Source organism: Poecilia reticulata, chromosome 10, assembly GCF_904066995.2.
Source record: "Poecilia reticulata chromosome 10, P_reticulata-male-v2, whole genome shotgun sequence".
In the NCBI taxonomy this organism is placed as follows: Eukaryota; Metazoa; Chordata; class Actinopteri; order Cyprinodontiformes; family Poeciliidae; genus Poecilia; species Poecilia reticulata.
Genome location: NC_088839.1, coordinates 10,647,557 through 10,667,397, shown reverse-complemented (window position 1 = coordinate 10,667,397; position 19,841 = coordinate 10,647,557). Strand labels below are relative to the sequence as shown.

At 40.6% G+C, this 19,841-nt stretch overlaps 1 protein-coding gene across 6 annotated transcripts in view; it reads left to right on the top strand.

Moving 5' to 3' along the window:
- gria1a (glutamate receptor, ionotropic, AMPA 1a) overlaps nt 1–19,841 on the top strand; it is an 85,877-nt gene that overhangs the window by 31,230 nt on the left and 34,806 nt on the right. For all 6 annotated transcript variants that reach the window (XM_081612045.1, XM_081612049.1, XM_081612046.1 and 3 more), the window contains 7 exons: nt 4,237–4,290; nt 7,566–7,724; nt 8,538–8,705; nt 9,869–9,973; nt 12,388–12,498; nt 14,651–14,857; nt 15,660–16,105. In XM_081612045.1, the coding sequence (XP_081468171.1) occupies nt 4,237–4,290; nt 7,566–7,724; nt 8,538–8,705; nt 9,869–9,973; nt 12,388–12,498; nt 14,651–14,857; nt 15,660–16,105 (1,250 nt within the window). The remainder of the gene's footprint in view (nt 1–4,236; nt 4,291–7,565; nt 7,725–8,537; nt 8,706–9,868; nt 9,974–12,387; nt 12,499–14,650; nt 14,858–15,659; nt 16,106–19,841) is intronic.

Sequence of the window (19,841 nt, the reverse complement as noted above, 5' to 3'; positions counted from 1 at the left end):
TTTTTACAGTCATCTAACTGGGTTTCTTGTTGCATTGCCTTGTAGTTTAACCCGTTTAACTTTCCCAGCTAAAGAGAAGCATCTCTGCAGCATGATGCTGCCTCTGCCGTGTTTCACAGGAGGCGTGGTTTTGTTTGAGCGGTGCTCCCTTGAGTGCTGTTTTATGAAAGGATGAATCGCTAATTCAGCCATCTGGTGAATTCAAAAGTCTCAGGGCTGTAAGTTGCCAAGGACTGGAGTTTGGGACCAGTGATGTGTTAGTAGTGTTAGTTTTCTAGATCCGGACCCAGAAGTTTGTTTTTGGCCTTATCAAAGAACACACCATCTTTTGCATACTTGCTGTGACTTATACTTGACCTGTGTCAAACATCAAAGGAACTCTTATTACTTGCTTTCAACAACGTTTTCCTTTTTCACGTTTCTTCTATAAAGGCCAGATTTTTTTTTTTAGTGCACAACTGCTGGTTGCCTTGTTAAACTGCTAAAGGTGCTGTTTGCTCGCTACTGCTTCCTAATAACCCTCTGAAGCCTCTAGAGAACATCTGCGTTCACACGGAGATTTAATGACACACACTTACAATCTGGACTTCTAAATTCAGTTGGCTGCACTGAAATTTATTTGAGGATTTAAGAGTAAAGGATAGAAACGCGCAACACATTATCGGATTTATATTTGCTAAAAATAAAAAAATCTGAAAACCGTACTTGCTCAGGTATTTTTATAGTTTTTTTTCTTCTGGAACATTAGGAATGGGAGCGATTCAAAACAACGTGATTGCATTTTTAGCTGGCATTTTATTTCCTATGATTGGATTGTCACCCACTCACCCCGAGAGCTTGGCATCGCTGTCAACTGTTCGCCAAGCACAGATTGTTCCACCGCAGCTAGGCGGACCTTCCAACGTGCAAATTTTTCCAGGTGATGATTGGAGTCCTTTAAAAACCAAATTCTAAATCCACTCTAGGAAGACCCATTCATTTATTTTATTGCTTTTTCTTAACTTCTCAAGTCAGACGAGCAATCGCCGAGTGTAAAATCGTTGCATTTTCAAGCCTTCGTACTCGATGCGCCAGCAACGAAACGCATTAATCTGCTTTTGTGCTGAGCCTAGCTTTAATGGCTGCAAAAAGCAGGCAACCGACGTGTTACTTTCAGAGTTCACGGCACTTTCTACCTGGATAAAGAAACCTACTCCATATATCAACATCTCTTCCCTTTTTAAATCCAATGTTGTTCATTATGGCTTTATGGCTGCATAATGGGGCTGTTTCTCAACTGGATGTTTCAAGCCATGCTGGTGACTCATAGTAACAAAAATGTTTAGTATGATAAATGCTCCAGAATGATGCAGTCCATACAGTATTTGATTGCAGCCGAATTACGTTTGGCATTATTAACTCATGATGTGAGCAGTACTTTAATGTCTGATGTGCTGAAGTATAATTTGTCTTGCAAGCTCAGTACACTAATATCAGCCATATCTTCATTAGACAAGTCATTCATCAAAAGTTTTCTTTCCTAAATTGCTGCTCAGGGTGCTGATGAAGTATCCTGCAGATTTGCAAACTTTCGCTCTAACTCACTGAAGGATTGCTAATACTTTGCTTGCACAAAGCAAAAGAGCCTCCCTGGATAAAGCCTCACATCTGGATGCATAAGAGAAAGCATCCATAAAAATGATAAATGCGAACCGTATGGTCACGAAAAGCTCAAAATAGTGTATTGATATAATACTTAACATTTTCCAGGACTATATATATATTGTGTATGTCTGCGTGTTCATTGTAACAAATTATTCTTGCTATATAAAAACTCCAGTTTGATTTAGATTGTAACCTGAACAGCCATAACATGGAAGGACAGTCTTGTAAATAATACACACAAAGCTTCTCTTCATAATAAGCGATTAATAACTTATTTCGGTGTTTGTTTATGTTTAAATACTTGTGTTTTCCGTCTTTTTTCTTCCAGATAAGACCATATTTACATTGTGCTGTGAGACTGAATCATTTGCTCATGCATATGCTGACATGCTGTGCGGCAGATGCGGTTTTTTCGGCTGACTTTGCTGTTCAGTCAGTCTATGCCGGATCCTCAGATTAAAAATCAAGCAGCCGATGAAGGTGCTATGAGGATTGATAATCCACTGCAAGTTGGATAAACCGCTTCCTTCTCAATCTGAGCTGCATTTTGTCAGCGAAGCTCTGAAGTCAATAACCCATTATTTCAAAAGCCCCTTAAAGTTGAAGTGGTTCATTATTGCCTTTTTCTGACTGACCTTTATTCGACAGGGTATAATTTATTTTTTGTCATTGATATTATTCATTTTTGAGTTTGGCTCCTTCTTTTATATTGTTTATAAAAAAAAAATTTTTAAAAAGAAGGAAAAAATAAAAACATTTATAGTTTCATTCTGTTGACTGAGGCCGCTGTGCAAAACTGTTATTGATGAGCCGGTGTCTAACGTTAAGGTTATTGCATCAGGTTTCACCAGTTTACAGCAGCCGAACCGGAGAAGTTCCCCATTCAGACGACTGCCATCAATCACTGACATGCACTGGCTGCCTCCACACTGTTGTCCCTGTGCATCCAGACAATGACAAAGGCAGCGACACACACACACGTGCACACATGCATACACACGCACGCACACACACATGCGCACGGACGTGTGGAAACGCCTCTCCCTGCTTTGCCCTTTAAACTGACTCCTGAGTTCATCTCACACAGTACACAAAAGATGTTATGATAATGTCACAGAAACTATCCTGAGGGTCAACATATAGAGGAAGAATGTCATTTTTATTTACTTTTTTTTTCCCCTTTGGCCACCTAGAAGAATATTTTTGCGATAGGAAATTGCTTTTTGCATGCATTTTATTATGGGAAGACATAAAAAAAAAAAAAAACTTATTCTGTCGCAAATGAACTCTGCGTGACTCTTCGAATTTGCATGTAATATTAAAAGGAAATTGATGCCAAAACCTTTCCGTTTGACAGTCCACTGTGGCGGTATTATGGCATGCGCATTGTTGTCTGCACTGGGCTGCGACTCTCCTCCAACTCTCAAGTTTTCCTCGCTTGAGGCCTGGCCAGAGGACTGGCCTGCGCGCTGGTGTCACCATTAATAACAAATGCCACCTTCTGTCATGACCTGCAGTATCATTGTACACACACACACACACATACACACACACAAAAGTCACAAGCTTGTTATTTTACATGCCTCAAATTATTATTTTCCTACTAGTTCTTCTCTGATGTGACGCATATTGACAACATTTGCACACAAACCCTCAACTTTTAATTTTGGCACTTAGACGTTTGCACGCATTAATGTGTGGCTACGTGCAATCAGGCCATTTCATTCATGAATTATTCTCAGGAGTTCGCTGCTAGCTGTTGATGCTGGGTCAAGATTTATTTAATACTCGCACAGAGAGCTGAAGCACCGTGCAGTTCATACCAGTGCATTGGATGCTAATTAACTCGTTATGGCTCGTCCACACGCATTGTCAGCAAAGACCAGGTGATGCAAATTTTAAGGATTCATGAGTGCTCCTTAAACTCTCTCCCACTGAAGAGAACTGAAGACTAACGCTGAAGCTTAAAGAAATATTGGAGGGAGAAAAAAAAGCTAATTTAGATCCTCAGAAAAGAGAATGTTGTAAACTAGAAATGCACACATTGACGTTTTCAAATCAGATTTCTTTTATTCTTTCGGCTCATTGATTCTAATATCGGAAGAATTTATTCAAATAAAATACTCCTACCATTTATGAATGCTTTGGCAAATTACTTATGTTCTTGAACTAAAACTGAGAGTCCAAAAGAGTCGGAATGTGTAAAAAGAAAACTGCAAACAATATTGCTACATGCAATTTCAAGAATTTGCAGCCCTCAACAAAAAAAAAAAAAAAGAATGTAATTCTAACTCACATTCCCTTGTGCTTGCATATCATTGTTTTAAACTATTAACTTGGCATCTTCAGGCTGGTCCACAATTCTCTTCCTAATTTCTTTCCTGATTATGTTAAATTTTCTCATGATGTTGCACAAGGAAGAGACATATTTTAAGTGTCCCCTTAAACTACAGCTACAGTTGTGCCTCTATTTACCTCAGTAGTATCACATTTTTTAAAGACATAGTAATACTGGTATTACTTTTGTAAACTTGTTTTTATTTGTGACAAAAGTTTCATTTTTTTCTTTCTCCCCTTCCTTCTGCCTTGCAGATTGTAGAACAAGGAAAGAACGCAAAGAGCTTCCACTACATCCTCGCCAACCTGGTAAGAAATTGCAGCGACAGAACAGCTTCTTTATTGCAAAAAAAAAAAAAAGGAATCCCACACACTTTCCCACCTACTTCATACTTTCATTGAATTTGGATTGCCAATAAATTGAGCTTTTAACTGTGTTCCTGACTTTCAGCGCTTTATCGCCGGTTTAATAGACTTGCGCGCACCCGATAAATTAGGGTGGAACTATCTGGTTTTACATCTTCTCATTCCATTTTCCACTCCAGCTATTCTTTCTCTGTCAAAGCAGCGGAAACGACAGCAGTTCAGCAGTAGACTAAAGCACAGGAGGGTGATCTGTGACAGTCTGAGGGGGAAAAAAAATTAAAAAATAAAACTGCGCAGACATAGTTTGACAGAAAAGGGTCAGGCGAGCCTTTCTGTGAGAGCTTTATCAGCGCTCTCTATTGTTTTCCTACCATTTCCCTCGGTGCCGATAATACGTAGACAAGTGCGGCACTCGGTAAATGCCGCAAAGCGAAGTCTAAGCTGACACCGGCAGAAAGCGCAGGGCTGTAACAACATTAATATGCAGCCGCTGGCCCTGACAATTTCTCACCGCTCGGGCTTTAGATTGGTTCAATCTCTCTTGTCTGGCCAGTTTGCCAGATTTAATTTCAGATGATAAGGCTCGGACGGCAGGAGCGGCTGATTTGCAAAGTGGCTGCAGTCGTTAATAATGGTGCCCGTTAAAAGTCCTGTTTAAAAAAAAAAAGGAAAAAAAAAAAAAGGGAATGAAAGAATTAAAATAGTTTGTCTTTGTCCTTGCACCTTTTCTCAATTTTGCTAATTAATTTACTGCCCTGCATGTCTGTGCCTGTGTGAGGATCCGAGGAGGGCATGGTTGAAATGGGCTTACAGTACGTGTTGGAAGCACACGACCCCCCCTCCCACCCTACATGTCCACCATTAGCAAAGGCTAGTTTCTATAGTAACCTCTTCAGCTCGCTTCTTGATATTAATTCATTCATGGAGCGAAGAAAAAGCACAAGAAATGCAGACACAGACAACTGACCAGTTTCAAAGAAAGCGATGATAGCAGGAGGCAGTTTCCCGTCCAAACTCCTTGAAAATAAGTAGCTTAGATTTTGTCAGGTTTCCTGTACACCCACGTATAAAGAGCCTCACAATAAAGTATTCTTCTATTGTAACAGCTTTGTGTAATACCAAAAGTTTTTCTTTTTTTTTTAGTGGGAGAGAAAAAAATATATAATATAAATAATTTATATACAAAAATCATTGATAACAAAATTTAAGGAGATTCGTCCTGTTTGATTCTTCGTATTATCCCTTCTAGTAAAAACATATCTAGATATTTCTTTGCGCCCCATGGAAGCAGGAAGATCTAACTTACCAAGCAGATCAGATTAAAAAATAAAGCAAAAATGGGGTGTTGGGAACTTTGTGTAAAAAAAAAAAAATGTCGTTTTTGTTCTCATTTGTTGGTAAACACAGCGACCTTTTTTAGCTCATCTGGTGTGTCGATGGCGTCTAATGGTTGTTATGGTGACTTGATGATGTCAGCTTGGATGCTAGTCCAGCTTATTTATCAGTGAATGAAGGAAATGAGTATTTTCATTGCATCATAATTATGACAAAGGGAAACAGAAAGCCAGAGATCAGGAATTTCTGGTAACTGATCGACTTGCATAAGTGAAATCTTAAAAAGTTGCTTCACTTTTATCCAAATCAAATTGTTAGTGGCAATGATAGTGCAAGTTTTTTACTAAACTAAATTGAACAAATGTACTGCAATTAAACTTTCAAGCTACTTCAGGTTACTTTGTTCTATTTGAACAGCGAGCCGTTTTCATCACTGTGGGAATATTAAAGATCAGAAGATGTAAAAACAAATATTTTGAGACAGATGTGTAGCAAAGAGAGAACCAAAGCTTTACGAAGCTATGTCGGCATAAAGACGAAGGAGAAATCACTAAACACTTTGTGCCAGATGCCTGACGAGCAAGTGACAATGCGAGGAAGAGCCTTTTCTTTTCCTATTCATTTGGTAAAACTCCACTTTTAAAAACCACAGAGAATCTCCCACCTGTTCCCATTCGCCTGCCTCTTCCTCTCTGCGCACTGACAGGCAACCTGCTGAGAGACTGAAGCTCCATCTCCTCTATTCTGTCTCTCTCTCCTGTAAAAAAAAAAACAACAAAAAAACCACACCTACATACCAGCCAGGGGGGAAAAAAACCTGAGTAGGAGATGCATTTCCTGCTAATCTCTTCCATTTTCTGTTCTGGGTTGTGTGAAGCATGAGCTTTATTTCACCCTGAATCCTGTAAGATTTTGATCCTTTCATTTTTGACTGTAACCTATGAGGATTCAGACCGTCACAGATTACCTCTGGACTAGTGCTGCTTGAAATGAGGTTTCTTATTGTCTGTGTCTGCTTCTTTTGTCCTTCAAAAAAGAATCGGTGGAATGTGTTCAACACGACAAAGTCTTGGGCAAAATATTGACGTATATACACTAAACCCTAGAAAGAATATAAAGTGAACAAGTAATATAAAAGTTTATCTCCATGCTTTTTTTTCTTTACTGATTGTGTCAATAAGGCTATTGAAAGTTTTGATGCTGCAACCTGCGTTTGTCTTCACTGTTGGAAGAAATTAAAACTTTCAAAATACGTCATGGATACAGAGGAATAATACACCAAGCCCACACAAAAAGGCTCTAGACAAGATTCAAAGTTGATGTCATAGGTTGTTTTTTTTTACATATTTGTTAAAGCTGCCATGATGTTCTTTTATTCTATTATTTATATTAGAGAATATGTGTCTCGAATATGAGGCACATAATTTGTAAAAAAAAAAACAAACAAAAAAAACAACAAAAAACATCAAGCTCCTCTGCCTTTCCTGTGGTTCTACTGCAGTCAGAAACAACCAACCGGAGGTGCCGAATTGCTGTCTGTCAGGCTCGTGTATGTGCTGCGCATACAAGTTCGAAATTGGCAGTTTGAAGCAGCTGTGCTAATGTTGGAGAAACAACCTCAAGTTACAGGAAAACCGCTTGTATATCGACGTTTACAAAACCAAAATGCATAAAAGTATTTAAATGTGCAGCACTAGCCATCACTTTTCTCATGTAAATGATATAAATAGCATCATCTTGTAACCTCTTAGCACTGCCAGCTACAAGCCACTCCTTGTTCCATGTTTCACCCCACACCCCACTGAGTGCCCTTCATTTCCTGTCTTCGGAGCTACCTCAGTGTCATCGTTTCACTTCTAAGTCTGTGTTGCTGTCGGTCACAGGGTTTCCTGGACATTGATCTGACAGACCTGAGGAAAGGCGGCGCCAACATCACGGGCTTTCAGCTCGTTAACAACTCCGAGCCGAGCGTGAGCCGCATCGTCCAGCAGTGGATGGAGTTTGACAACAAAGACTCCAAAATGCCCAAGACTGGACTCAAAGTAACACACAGTTGTTGTTTTTTTAATTAACACTTTTGTACTGTATGTTTTTCAGAATTAAAGTTACATCGTAGCACAAAGTGCATGATTTTGTTACCAAGTAAGATTACCTACAGCAGAAGGTATTGACAAGAGATTCAACAAATTTTTGATCAGTGTTTATGATACAAGTTTTGATTGTAAAAACGATGTTATTCTCTTATGATTTCCATTGAAAATCTTGAATATTATATATGAGAGCAACACTTCACATTTTGGATTTTAACACATTGAAAGCACACAAGGTTATAACAGAGCTACTCTTTGTTTAGCCTTCCTGTTATCTGCAGAGAGCCTATAGGGGCCGAGTTCTTGTTAGCATCGTTTGCTCATTGATGAGAAAAACAAATCTGATCAGGTTAAAAGTCAGCCACTTATAATTTCTTGGGCATTTTTCAGTGCTTCTCCATTTTTCCTATAACATTTTAACTGTGAGCAGCATATAAAGGTTACAAAAGGCTTTGAATCTGTATTTTTCTTTTTTTTTAATATATATATTTTATCTAAATTTGCTGGTTCAGATCTGAGATTCTAGATAGTGATTAATGTTCAGCCAAATTAAAACAGCTTCCACCTGCAAAGATTTTCAATTGCAAATCAAACACGGAGGCCTCTTTAGTGATGCTTTGAGCACGACAAATGAATAGGGTGAGATTTCAATATACGAGGAATACACAGAATTCATGTTGAGGTGTAAGTTCACGTCTCAGTTGCCATCTTGGCTCTTTTTACCCTTTCGCAAACCTCGCGTCTGTTTGGATGATCCGTTTGCAGTACATGGGCGCGCTGACATACGACGGGGTGAAAGTCATGTCCACAGCCTTCCAGTACCTGAGGAGACAGAGGATAGACATCTCTCGCCGCGGCAACGCTGGAGAGTGTCTCGCCAACCCGCCAGCCCCTTGGGGACAGGGCATAGACATCCAGAGAGCCTTGCAGCAGGTCTGCACTCGTGCGCAGAGACACAACACTCCACACACACGCACACACACACACACACACACACACACACACACACACACAGAGGCATGAATACCCCAACTCTGCATAGACGTGAAGAAATCCTTGACTGGCACATTGGCTAACAGCTCCTGAGCCAGGGCTGGCTGAACAAATTAGGTCTCATTCTGTCGCGTAAAGTTCACATTAAGTCATAGGAAAAATCCCCAGTATCAAATGTGACATCACGGCTAGTAAACAAAACCTGCAGGCAATATTACTCAGCTGTGATCATCATGGGATATGACATCAACAATTGAGTTTAGAAATGTAATATTTGGCCAAGGGAATGGTAATGGTGGCCCGGCTGTGAGGCCTTCTTGATCTCCCGGGGCCAGACGCAGCCGCTTGGCACGTACGCTGAGAAGCGAAGAGAATTGCTGTTATATTCACTATGCTATCTGTACAATATTGGAAAATATGCAGACAGGAAAAAAAAAGATGGAGTATCCCCACATTGGCATAAAAAAAAAATGGTATGTGCGCATGCGTGGAGCCCAAGGCTCTGTCTGCAGAGGCTGTGCAGAGTCAATCTAGCCATCTGCCTGCGGACAGACTGGAGCTCGGAGCCGCGTTCGCTCAATTAACTCCATCACCAAACCAAGACAAACACACTGCACTGTATGCATACATGCACACCGTCTGTCATTCACCTCTACAGGGACATGAGCGGCGCGGACGTCACAAGCGTGTACTGTAGAACAGTGGCGCAACTACACATTATTCAGGTGGATGCGAAAACATAGATCCCCCCCACCCGAGGGAAGGAACGTCAGGGTGAAGGAACGATGCTCACTCCCCCCCCGCTACATTTACCTCGTTATGTGCGTGAGGTGAAGGAGCGTAAGGCTCGCTGAAGTGTATGGGAAAACATCATCGGCGCGCCACCCCCTCCAGACGGGGTTTTAGTGCCCCCTCTGGTGCTGCACCCCTATGCGTTGCATACCCTGCATACCCACTTTTTGCGCCACTGCTGTAGAAACACGTCACAAACTATTACGGCATTGCTAACGTTTTCTGTTTGATTCGTCACGACGTTGGCCGCGTACGCCCGTCTGTGTTTCAGCCTCAGCGTGAGCGTCTGTGTACGTGTGATATCTTTACAGGTTCAAATTGACGGACTGACCGGTCACATACAGTTCAACGAGAAGGGTCGCAGAACCAACTATACTGTCAGTGTCATGGAACTGGCCCCGTCCGGACCCAAGAAGGTAAGCCCGAGGCATCCAGTCTCTGACATTCATTCGTGCCCGAGGAGCCACAAAAGTTGCGCTTGCAACCGTAATATCTCAATAATCCGGCTCGTTTTCTCCTGCGTACTTCGATGAGCTCAATAAAGACCTGTGGTCATATTTGTCACGTACAAATTAAAGTTTTATTTGCTCTGGGTCAATCAGGTAGCAAAAAGGCCCTCATCAGTGGAATAAGGCTCGTATGAAAAGAAATCTTCTCCTGCAATAACACACACCTTCACTGCTGCTCCGAAGTTTATGAACTCCAAATATGAAAATGCAACATATCCTTACGCTTTACCACAGTTGTGTCCATTCAAGATGAGAGGAAATGTGTGTATTGGTTCAATTTAGTAGAAAGAGCAGGTGCAATAGTTTCTTATATTGAAGCTGATATGAAGTGAAATATTTTTTTCACTTTATGAAAAACCGAACCGAGAAAATTGCTAATTGAAGCATACGGATAAAATTGACTTTTAACAACAGTGAGAAAGATTTAGCATGAAAAGAGGCTGTATGAATAATGCATGTCAAAGGTTTATTTGAAGTTCTTGCACCCTGATGGTAGAAAACCACAAAGTAAATAGCAGTCCTAAGCTCCACAATTTTAACTTACACATTCTCTATTCTCTGATTTATTCACACTCGGTGTTAGTATTTTTTTGTGAATTTCTTGTTGTAATATCTATTCAGCCAATTTTAATCAGACATATCATGCCCTTTTTTTTTTTTTTTACAAAATGAGACAAGTATTTAGTAAGGGTCAAGAGACGAGGATAAAATAATTTTAAACGAGTGGCTTTTATTCGTGTATCACAATGAATGTTAACACTTTCCACCTTTTATTTTTAAGGTTGCACAGGTATAACAAGCTGATAAAAGCTCTTTAAGTAGTTAGACTAGCACACACTTGGCTCCTGATCAGGCAGAAATGAATTTGGTAATTTATCATCTGGAATATTGAGAGCAATGTTTCCTTAAAGAGGTTTCCATGCCATATCTGTCTGTGTTTTTACATAAAAGAATCAATCAATCAATCGAGTTTATTTGCATAGTACATTTCAGCAACACGGCAGTTCAAAGTGCTTTCCATGGTGAAAACAGAAACATAAAAACGCTCACATAGACAGCAATTGTGAAAACCAACAGACATTTCATTGTGGGGAGTTACTGTCACTCTGATGCTTACCATGGCATCTCATTAGCTCTGCAGCTCCGGTTTGATGAAACATGTTAATGATTTTGAACCATTTTCTTTTTCCACAGCCTAAACTTGTATACAGATACCAGTGCCAGCTCTGGTTGTGTAAATTTGGCTCGCATTTCTTTAAAACGGTGCCTTACAGAAGCAGATGGGTAAAATAATGACCGGGGGAGGGTGAGGGGGAGGGGTGGGGAGGGGGAGATGGCGATAAACTCATGTTTAATTTAGTTTTTGTATTTATTTATGTATTTAGTTATTTACTGTCAACTAGCTACATAAACTCTGGGCTTTCATCAATGTGTGTAGCGTCTAACTAACATAAAGAACTGTTTTGCTTCCAGGCTAATTTTAAATGCTAATAAGTGTTTTGCTGTATTAGTTTTCCACGACCCTAACGGGATTAACGGGGTAAATAAAGTAAATGGATGGTTGACTTCTGGTAATGATGAATTTGATTTAGAAAAAAAAAACAAAAAAAAATACATACATGCATAAATAAATAAAACCCAAAGAGCACATTTGCATAATCCAACTGGGCTAAAACCTAAAAAAAATAAAATAAAATAATCTAATTCTTAGTTGGAACAACGAGCACAACGGCCTGATAATAGTTCAGTTCCTTATGAAATATCAACTAAGTCTAAAGAAAAGGTAATTTGTTGTTCACTGCAAAAAAAAAAGGTACTGCATCTCCCATTTCTGAGAATAAATTATTGCAGAACGATTCAAAGCGAAAGTTGTGAGATCGAGATAAATATTTATTCGGCTCCCTGGGGTGTCACTCCTCTCAATTCCCACTGTCGTGATAATATTTTCAGTTTAAAAAACAACAACCTGAAATGATAAATGATATTATTTAGTTGATTACTGTTAGTGTTCGATAGCATTTTACAAATCCGTCATGATCCCCTTTCTGTGGGAAACATGTGCAGGACTTCATAGGAATCCCAACGTTTTCTTCATTTGGTTTTTATGTAGAAAAAACACAAAACGATAGTACCTCTTGTGTTTTTTTCAAGAACTGTTTGAATGCGATTATTTTTTTTATATACATATATATTCTATATAGCAAATGCTGCTTATGAAATTCTTGCTAGTGATTTCATAAATCATTTAATTTCCTCTTAAAGTCTACAGAGGTAAGTAGAGGAGCTGAAGGTCCCCCTCTGATTCATCCTCCTTTTCCTAGGTTGGCTACTGGAATGAAGATGAGAAGTACGTGAGCACAGCCAGCCTCTCCAGGGTCAATAATGACACACACGGACTGCTGAACAGGACATATATAGTCACCACTATTTTGGTAAGTCTCGAAATATGAAGTTCAAGGGATCTTGAAGGAGTAGCAGGGAAGAAAGATTGACACAGGGACAGTCGGGGCAACACTTTTCATTTTCTTTTTATGATGGAGTTCCCCGAAAGTTCACTACCCACGATGAATTTGGCAGACCTGTGTGATTGTTTTGCCCTCCTCCGCCTCCCTCCTCCAGCTGTATTCAGTTCTCCCACTGTCTGACAGACGCCTGCTCGGAATAATGATCGCTTTATTGACCAAACTAAGCAGCGGCGCAGAGTTCTGGTGTCATGACACGCAGAGTCGAGGACTTGCAGAGTTGCATCTCATTTATTCCCTAATCTTTTAATCGTGACTGCCGTCTTAAGATGCATAAATAAGGGAAGACTAGGAGGCACCGGCGCTGCTTTTAGGATAACGGGTGTAGCTGGCGAGAAGTAGAGCACTGCGTTTGATTAAAGGACAATTTAAGGCCAAACCACTTCTATCGCTTTAATATGTCAGTGTATCCTTTCTTTCTCTCGCCTCTCTTTGGCTCAGCTGTCACCGGTAGCCTACATAACAACTCTTGGCAAGACTCTATTAAGTCTACTGTCCTATATATCAGAGATTTAGGTGATAAGGGCTGTGGGTTAGATTTGAGAAAAGCGTATTCTACATGTATCGTAACCAAGACTTATCTGTGAGTGACTTGTCATGTCAGTTGGAGTTTTAGGATGTTTTTCTCCATGGGGACATAAGTCTAGCTGACGACAGCTGATGGAAATATGTTAAGCTATAATAATATGTGTGCCACTACGGGTACAGGGTGTTCTCAGAGTCTACAGTCTCTCTGTTGTTAAAAATCTTCTGTCACAGAATGCAGCATGTGTATAAACCGGAACTGACTTCTGGAAGGGCTCGTAAAACAGAAATATGTCGCCCCTGCCTTGTTTTGTATTGGTGAAAAAGGACACGGGCTAGCTTTTACGAGCTTCAGCTTCCAACACCGTCTGCTTCAATCCGATCGCATCAATTGTTTGGCCGTTTTTTTGGGGGTTTTTTTGTAAATTACACATACATTTACGTTGTGTTTACATTCCTGAAAAGAGTATTGTATTTCACAACACTGAGGGGCAGTGGATAGGCCTTGAAGTGTTTAGTCAATGTCTCATCAAGGGATTGTCTGTATGCCCCAGCCTGTTTCTAGTGAGTGTGCGTCTTTCCTTTTTCTGTAACTGTCAATGCATACCCCATGACAGCAAAACAAAACAGACCTTTCTCTCCAGCATTTCCCTGGTGTGCCATTTGTCTGCCAGTGGGATGCCGGGGTTGTGAAGCAATGATTTCCTTGATCCTAACCGTAGGAGGAACAGAGCAGGCGTAGCTGCAGCATGATGAAGAATCCCCTAAACATCTCTACGGCCATATGAACCATATTGGCAGGATTCGCTATGCTCAGCAAAGCCTGGCTTAAAACGGGCTCAGGCGCCCAGCTCGTGGGAATCGCTACCTTCCGATTGTTGGTGGAGCGTTATGACAGAGGTGACCGGGAGTCTGTATGAAATAAACAGTTTTTCTGAAATCAAAGTGTGGCCCCCGCTGTAATTTCTCAGGCCAGTCAATCAGTGTGAGACGTACAAACGCCGGTGTAACAGGAAACATGTTCCCCAGAACAGAGGGCTTGAAGGTGCAGTCATTACATGCTTCAGACTTGCACAGCAAAGCCTGAACTCACGCAGAGATAATTCTGCAAACAGCATTCGCAATCCAGCTGAGATTTTTTTTTTTTGCTAGCTTGCACATTATCAGCACTGTCATTGTTGCAGTGCAGTCATAATGATCATAGCTTTGGGTTAGAATGAAACCATTATTTAAAAAAGGTAAAAAATAAAATGATACCTTGTATTTTGAAATAATTTTCCTTTTATATCTCAATCTTTCAAAGTTCTTGAATCCATTTTTTTTTTTTTCAAAAAGACTCAACTTACAAACTATGAACACGATACAAGTAAACGACTCCGTAAACTGGGATGCATTTACAACATTTGTTTCTGATTTTTCATTTTGCAGCACTGAACTATTTTATGAACCATAAAGCTAGGTCTTCAATAATCCAACAAGAAACAAGGAATTTTAATCCAATACAATGTTGATAATGATGCTTATTTTCATCCCCCAGGAGTCTCCCTATGTGATGCTAAAGAAGAACCACGAACAGCTCGTAGGAAACGATAAGTACGAAGGCTACATTGTAGAGCTGGCTGCAGAGATAGCAAAGCACGTGGGCTACCAGTACAAGCTTAAGATCGTTTCCGACGGCAAGTACGGAGCCAAAGATCCTGAAACCCAGAAGTGGAACGGCATGGTTGGAGAACTGGTCTATGACGTGAGTAAATAAAGGTTTTACCTCTGACGGGTTTCTGTTTAAAGTTACCGAAATATCTCTAACCGTAGTAAAAGTTACAGGAATCTTTTGCAGTTGTCCGTTTGTCGCAGAGTTTAGGTGAACGTCGTTAGAGCACTGCGGGTTAGAGACACACTAGCATACTGTGACGACGTAGTGCAGAACAGCAGGTCATTAAACTTATCTAGGAGGAAACAAGCCCATGAGTGTAATGGGCCTTGAAACCAGAGCTGAATATAGTGGAATATATTGGACATTATTTATTTTGTACTTTATGGCAGAGCCTCTGAAAACAAATTTAATTTGCTGTAGTGGACGGCTTATGTATTGGGAATGTGTGCATGGAATCTAGATTCCCCCCCACATCAGTTCAGAAAACCCGACTGCATCCGGACTCATAAAAAAACATCTTTCTTGTGACTCATGTCTTATTTTTTTATGTGTACTCTGAAACCTGCTGCGTCTCTGGTACTTTGTATGTCGGGTTTGCAGTAGTGTGGCAGGAGGTAAAACGGCTTTAAAATGTGTGTGATAGCAGCTGTCATGGAGAGCAGAGTGACCACAAGCGAAAGACGAAGTAGAAAGACATTATACTGGAGGTATCATTCTATTGGTAATAGTAATACATACCTTTTAAACAAATATGCAATGTGGTGCAGCACATGTAACTTTGCAGCTGCCTCCCTTATTTTGTATCTGTTTCCGTTGCACTAGCACGCTTAGACGCGTAGAAAAAAAAAGGCTGTTTTGTTAAATATATTCTACATTTGTGCTCTTCCCTCAGAAAGCAGATCTGGCTGTCGCCCCGCTTACTATCACTCTCGTCCGCGAAGAGGTGATAGACTTCTCCAAGCCCTTCATGTCTCTGGGTATTTCTATCATGATCAAGAAACCCACAAAGTCCAAGCCTGGCGTGTTTTCCTTCCTGGACCCGCTGGCTTACGAGATCTGGATGTGCATCGTGTTCGCCTACATCGGCGTCAGCGTCGTCCTCTTCCTCGTCAGCCGATTCAGCCCTTACGAGTGGCACGCCGAAGACTACGAGGAGGGAGCCGAGCCTCAGACTCCCACGCAAGCGGCGGCCTCCAACGGCGTGCAGCCGAGCCAGACGCCAACGCAGCAGAACGCTAACCAGCAGAGTCCAGAACAGACCAATGAGTTTGGCATCTTCAATTCTCTTTGGTTTTCGCTCGGCGCCTTCATGCAGCAGGGTTGTGATATCTCACCACGGTAAGAGAAGTCCAGGCAGAGATTTTACATCAGCTCATCACGCAGTCTTAGAGTTTTGATTATTGATGCAATGTGAAGCGCAGCGCCGCGACTCTGTTGGATTTTCTTGTCAGATCTGCTTTTCACGAAGGAGCTGCTTTCTTCTTTTCGTCTACTTTCCGCTTCCCTGCCTTTGGATTATTCTAGTAGAATAGAAACAAAACAAAAAAAAAAATGTCAGCACATATCTCAAATAAAAAAAAGGCACCTTTTTCGTACCAGAACAAGAAAATTACAAATAAGAATACTCTAAAGTACCCTGGCGTTAGGCTGGTGTTAAATGCGCTGGCTTTCATCGCTGTGCTCTCATGAGCTGTGGTATGAAATTGTTCTCAAAAGGTCATCAATTAAAAATCTCATTAAGTGCCTGAAATTAGCGACACCGAGGTCGACTTTTAGAGCTTTCCAGAGGGATTAGAAGGAGGAGATGAGGAGATAAATGTCAGTGTTATCCCTGTGAGATCAATCTGAACCCTCAGAGACGCGTTGACTTATCGCCTGAAAGTACGTATACATCATGTGCAGTTTGGTGTCGTGTTGCGGTATATGTGCTATATGGCTAATGCGGTACCTTGAAAAATATTTCATGCTCCCTTTTCACATTTTGTCATTTTGCAAACACAAACCTTGATGTATTTTATTGGAGTTTGGCGTGACGGTTCCTCATACAATACATTTACACCAACTACAACTCTAAAGAGACTAGGAAGTTCTTTAAGGAAATCTACAGAAATGTCTTTCATCTTGAGATTAAAATTCTGTGCAAAACGACTCAAGCTCTGTCAGACGAGATGGAGAATGAGACTTTGACTGGGCCATTCTGACACATTAACCCACCTAAAACATCCCATTGTAACTCTCGCTGTGCGTCTGTCATCGGGATGACGCGTTCAATCTGACACGCAGGATTATTTGTGTTAATTCAGGACAAAACATTTGATTTTAGTCTTATCTGACCAGAACAGCGTCTTTCACATGTTTGCTGCCTGCTCTCTGTTGTTCTACCTGAGCTGCTGACCTCTCCAGCTCCTCTAAAGTAACCATTGATTAATGCTCACTTTGACCTCTCTGTTTTGACTACAGAATGGCTAGTCTTATGTCTGCAACAAATACAGAGCTGTGTCCATTAAGCACTTAGCATTAGGAGTGTGAGGACTAAGACTCTCTGTTACACTTATAATAAATGGAAGCATAAGAATTTTTTAAAATTTATTCTGGTTTTTGTATATGTTGAGCAAATACAATTCCCTTCCCTAATCCACCTGAAAATTGCATCCGAGCCAGAAAAGCAACTGGATGGAACAGATAAAGAAAACACTGTATTGTACGGCATCGCTCTGTTTATCTTGCTTTCCCGTCCTTTTGATATTTACACTATGCATTTTGATTTACCATACATGGCTTATTCAGGTATCAGAGAGCGGAGAATAGCTGCATATGTTTGTGAGTCCCTCCTTACGTGTTTCCTCATCCAGACATTTCTCCCGCCTGTGGATGCTGCTGTGCTCCATCCAGGTTAAAACCCAAAGTCCAGATGTTCTCCTGTAGGCGTGAAATGCATCTGCTAAAACTATTGATTTCCGTGTGTGTGCCACACTGAGCAAGAGAATGTCGGTGTTTCCTCAAATAGTCTGCTCCCTGTAGCTTCTTTGAGAATACAGAAGCCTGTTTTTCTTTGTGCCGTGTGTGTGTGTGTGTGTGCGTGTGTGTGTGTGTGTGTGTGTGTGAGGAAACTGTGTGTTCATGCATTTATTTATTTATTTTGCATTATTGCGTTTGTTTTGCTTCGTGCCAGTGAATCACAGATGTTGCAAGACATTTTATTGTCTGGACAAGATGATCAGTTCTGCACTTTTGACATTCATAAACAGTAATTTTGTCATTATTGACAAAAGCGGTCAAAGATTTTGTTTCTACTGAGAAGCAAGAGGGTAAAAATGGCATGCTAAGGAGAAGACGCTCGACATCCTTGGACGCGCTTCTCCTTCATGAAGCTTGTTTTGTTTCGGAGATATTTGGGATCTTTATGACAAACGATGTCGCGACGCTTTAGTTAGCCACTTACATGCTGCGAGGTGTCTTGAAAACCAGCACAGTGAATGTTTCACCCTGCCGAATGCCAGCCTGAAGAAAACATCCTCTCCTTGAAAATGTGGGTGACCTAGTTGCTTGCAGACACATAGGGACGTGCATATCGAGCAACGCTTTTAAAAGTCCTATGCGACTCGCTGCACATTTTCAAAGGACATGTGATGCCATCCTTCGTATCTTTGTATGACACATTAGAACTTGCAATGTGACATACACCTTTGAAATGTTATTTGCTTTGTACACTTTGTAACGAGTGGGTCACGGCAAAAAAAAAAAAAAAAAAGAAGAAAGAAAGAAAGAAAGCACCAGGCTGCTCCAGGCGTCTTTTCGTAGCTTACTCTGTTCTAGTCAATCAGACTAGCTTAGCTTAATATGAGTAAGTCTGTATAAGTGGCTCTCGTTTAGTTTCCACGCTGGGATTGTGCTTTTTACTGACTGAAAATATTACCACGCATACTTTTTATTTTTCTTGTGTGAGAGAGAAAACTTTAGTGAACTTTTCCACAAAATGTAAAAAAAAAAAAAAAATGCTGAAATTTCCTAATGCATCATGGTCTATAACATTGTTTCTTCAGTAACAACATTCACACTAAAGACTGCTGCTACCATGACATGTGAGCTGTTAGCACAAATTTTACTTTTCAACAGACGAGGATGAGATCAGAGTAAAATCAAACACCCCTTGTCACCAGGCAAGTAAATCCTGATATCTAGAATAAATTCAAGTGATCACCACTTGTATGATCACGATGTACCAAAGCGACTCAAAGTGCACAAGCCTGCAAACCAAATACTGGACGAAAATACTTGCTCCTCCAAGACAGAGCACAATAACAAACAGAACACCCACTGAGACCTAAATCTTTCATTACCTGAAAGGGCGAGATTGAAATCCAAAACCTCCCTCTGAAGCTCCAGGACGTCAGTCTTCAGACTAAATACAGACTCATTATAACAGCATGTCAGTAGCCATGGCTGATGCCACTGCAGTATAATTGCAAATCTTTGCTTTTAGCAACATTTTTATCTATGAATATTATTTAAGAGCATACCCTGTCATCTCGTGTTGGTGATTTGCAATCCACATAGTCCACAGCATTCATCTTGTTCCAAATCTTTGCACCTAAACTCAGATTTCACATTAATAAAGAGAACTTTACACAAAGCCTAATCTAGTTGAGATTCTGACAGGGAATCATTATTATAAAAAAATATCCACTATAAATACTGATTATAATATTAAACATCAAAATACATTACATTTCGTATTACTATAATAACATCCGTACCTGATTAGACTCATTCTGATGCACAGATTTATTTGCTTTTTTCTTTTGTGTTGCGAATGGCCTCCATTTACATTCCACCCAAATACCTGGATAGTTATCTACCTGACGATGTTTACCTTGATATTTCCATAAAGACACTGACAGACCATTTCACTGTTGATTTCTATGCGTCATCCGAGAACAGGATGTTCCAGAGATGCATTTAGACTGGAGGTGGGCAGCTTCACCTCTCGTTCACGGCCATTACACGAGAGACAAAAAGGCCACGGAAAAGCACTGAACATTTCTTCTTTTTTGGATTATGAGCAGATATGTTT